Source organism: Triticum urartu, unplaced genomic scaffold (genome assembly GCF_003073215.2).
Source record: "Triticum urartu cultivar G1812 unplaced genomic scaffold, Tu2.1 TuUngrouped_contig_6060, whole genome shotgun sequence".
NCBI lineage: Eukaryota > Viridiplantae > Streptophyta > Magnoliopsida > Poales > Poaceae > Triticum > Triticum urartu.
In genome coordinates this window covers 809-3,646 of record NW_024116789.1, presented here as the reverse complement: position 1 = coordinate 3,646, position 2,838 = coordinate 809, and the positions used below count along the sequence as shown (strand labels likewise).

The following is a 2,838-nucleotide window of genomic DNA, read 5'->3' as shown; positions in this document are numbered from 1 at the left end:
ACATTGTTTTAATATATGGTGAACAATTTCCAAATATAGACCATGTTTTTAAAATATATGGTGAATATTGTTTTAATATACGGTGAACATTTTCCAAATATAGATTGTGTTTTTTAATATATTGTGAACATTTTTGTAATATATGGTGAATACTTTTGAAAATACATACTGAAAATGTTTTTATATAGCGTGAACTTTTTTAATACAGTGAATTTTTTTAATATATGTTGAACATTTTCAAAATACACATCAAACATTTTTGTATAAACGGATGAATAATTTCTTAGTATACGATGAACAATTTTATAATGCACAGTGAACTTTTTTCATTATATTGTGAACATTCTCTCAATATACGATGAGCATTTTCGTAATACGAACCTTTTGTATAATATACAAAAGAAAAAGAAAAAAAGGAAAAAGGAAACAGAAAAAAAAACAGCGAAGCCTACTTGGGCCAGCTCAACTGGGGCGTTCTCAGCGAAGCCCACTAAAAGAAACTGCCCTGCATCGACGAGCGATGGCCGTCCACACTGCTGCTCGCCGGCCGCCGTTTGGTACGCCGGCCGGAGCCAGGCCAAGCAGGTTATGGACTATGGTGCTTGCTGTTGGTTGGAGACCCCGCAGCTACCGGCTCCCGCACAACACCTTGGACGGAAGTGCAGATGCACCAGAACCTATGTACACTACTTGCATATGTTTCCAGTCGACGGCGACCTCACCTGCGACCCGACCTTACGGTCGTCTTCCTCTGCCGGCCCATCCATCATATACACGTCGAGCGGCCAGCGGCCAGCCAGTGTTATTATAGTTAGCACTATTGTCTCAAAAAAATTATATTATAATCAGCACTAGTCACTGCCCCGCAACGACTCTACGTGTGAGTTACGGATCGAGTATCATGTACACGTCGAGCTTCACGCGCAAATATGTCGACTCCAATGCAAAGTTGCAGTTAAGATTAATCTGATGGTGTTGAGAGGGACTTGGGAGATTTGATCTTTGATTATACGTATGGTGCGCGGTCCAATTGTACTTGGACGCCACCTTTGCGCGCGTGGTGTGTTGTTTTCCACACCTTTGCCACCTTTACGTACTTCAAATGTTTCCACGCTAAGTAGTGGCCGGGTTGGCGTCGTCACGTCTCACATCCTTTTGTCCGACGTTCACTTGTAATTCAACTCACGTAGGATTTGTCGCCGTCGAGCAGAGCATTTTTTCAGAAAAGGAGGATCACCCCTGGCCTCTGCATCAGAATGATGCATGAACATTGGTCGACGGTCCAAAGCTAGGCAATTTAATGGCGCCTCCATTGCTGTGGGTCGTTGGCCAACCTCATTCCACTCTACTCCACACCTTCTCGGAAGAAGAATACAGCAACAGAGAACTCCGGAGAAAACTAACAGTATTTCCACACACCTTTTGCCCTACTTGCCCTCACGCCTCCACTCCGGCGGGGCCTATATATAACCGCACCGGGCGGCTAGTCCATTGCCAACCACCACCGCACCTCACTCCCACATACCTCCTCTGCTTCTCCTCCTACCTGCTAGCTCTCGAGTGTTTGTTTGATTGGTAGGCGCTCCTAAGCTAGCTAGCAATGGCGGCCCAGGGAAGAGGCAGTGCAGCCGTGGTCGTGTGCGTGCTGCTCGTGTGCGTGCTCCTGAGCGCGGCGGCGGTGGTGGACGCGGCGGTGTTCAACGTCGGCGACCGCGGCGGCTGGTCCTTCAATACCAACTCCTGGCCCACCGGCAAGCGCTTCAAGGCCGGCGACGTCCTAGGTTCGTACCTATATACGTGCATGCATGGATTGATAGTTTTCTGCATGCACACTGATGAGAAGAAGTTTTGATGCATGTGAATCTGGCTGCTTGCAGTGTTCAAGTACGACGCGACGGCGCACGACGTGGTGGCGGTGAGCGCGGCGGGGTACAAGGCCTGCGCCAAGCCGGCAAACGGCGCCAAGGTCTACAAGTCCGGCTCCGACCGCGTTACCCTCGCACGCGGCACGAACTACTTCATATGCAGCATTCCTGGACACTGCCAGTCCGGCATGAAGATCGCCGTCACCGCCGCCTAGCATGTTCCATCGTACGCGCGATGTTACGTGCCACGACGAGCGAAACTTAATTGCTGACCAAAATAAAAGACCGAGCGTACGTGCTTCGTTCTTTCAAGTCCTAGATCAATGTGCAATGTTTGATTTACACTCGACCGATCGTACCTGCTGTTGTATGGTGCCATATGTGCTGATTTTGTACTCATATATACGAGAGAATAAAAGGCATCGACAATTATTCTTCTGATTTAACTATTTGTCACTTGACTGAATTATAAAAGGATGCGGCTAGGTCTTAGTCGACTGAGAGTTAACCAAATCTCAATCATGTGACATACCATATGAAAAAAGGAAAAAGGAAAAACTAAAAATATTTTTTTTACACAAAGCAAGATCTTATGAATATAGCATCGACTGAGATATAACCAAGTCGACCGGAATTTAACAACATTGATTATTAAATGTGTCGCTCAATTGATGCATGGTCAACATTTTTTTCTGTACATAGATAGACAGATATATAGTTGGATGAAATGAGGGTCCTCATTGAAGATGCCCTAAGGAGTGTCATTAAAACATATCACGCATATGCATATATACAATTCACGAGGAAGATGTAGATCTACTCGTCTACGATCGTCGAAACAGAAAATATACAACACAAAAGTCATGTGAAACTGCGAGATGAAGCTACTGTCAAAGGAAATTTCAAACGGTTGACCGTACGCGACAAATTTGACAAAATTCATCCAAAATAGCTCCATACATGAACACAAAAT

General features: G+C 45.5%; 1 protein-coding gene across 1 annotated transcript; it reads left to right on the top strand.

The window, feature by feature from the left end:
* Positions 1-1,478: 1,478 nt before the first annotated feature.
* Positions 1,479-2,297, top strand: LOC125530088 (basic blue protein-like). The gene is made up of 2 exons (XM_048694477.1): positions 1,479-1,781; positions 1,878-2,297. Exons 1-2 carry the CDS (start codon positions 1,601-1,603, stop codon positions 2,078-2,080), a joined length of 384 nt encoding a protein of 127 aa, XP_048550434.1. The 5' UTR covers positions 1,479-1,600; the 3' UTR covers positions 2,081-2,297.
* The last annotated feature ends 541 nt before the right edge of the window (positions 2,298-2,838 follow it).

Bases quoted from the DNA above. Each gene is read 5' to 3' on its own strand.
- LOC125530088 (XM_048694477.1), top strand. From the start codon at position 1,601: ATGGCGGCCCAGGGAAGAGGCAGTGCAGCCGTGGTCGTGTGCGTGCTG. The intron at 1,782-1,877 runs GTTCGTACCTAT...GGCTGCTTGCAG, and splicing joins CAAGGCCGGCGACGTCCTAG to TGTTCAAGTACGACGCGACG.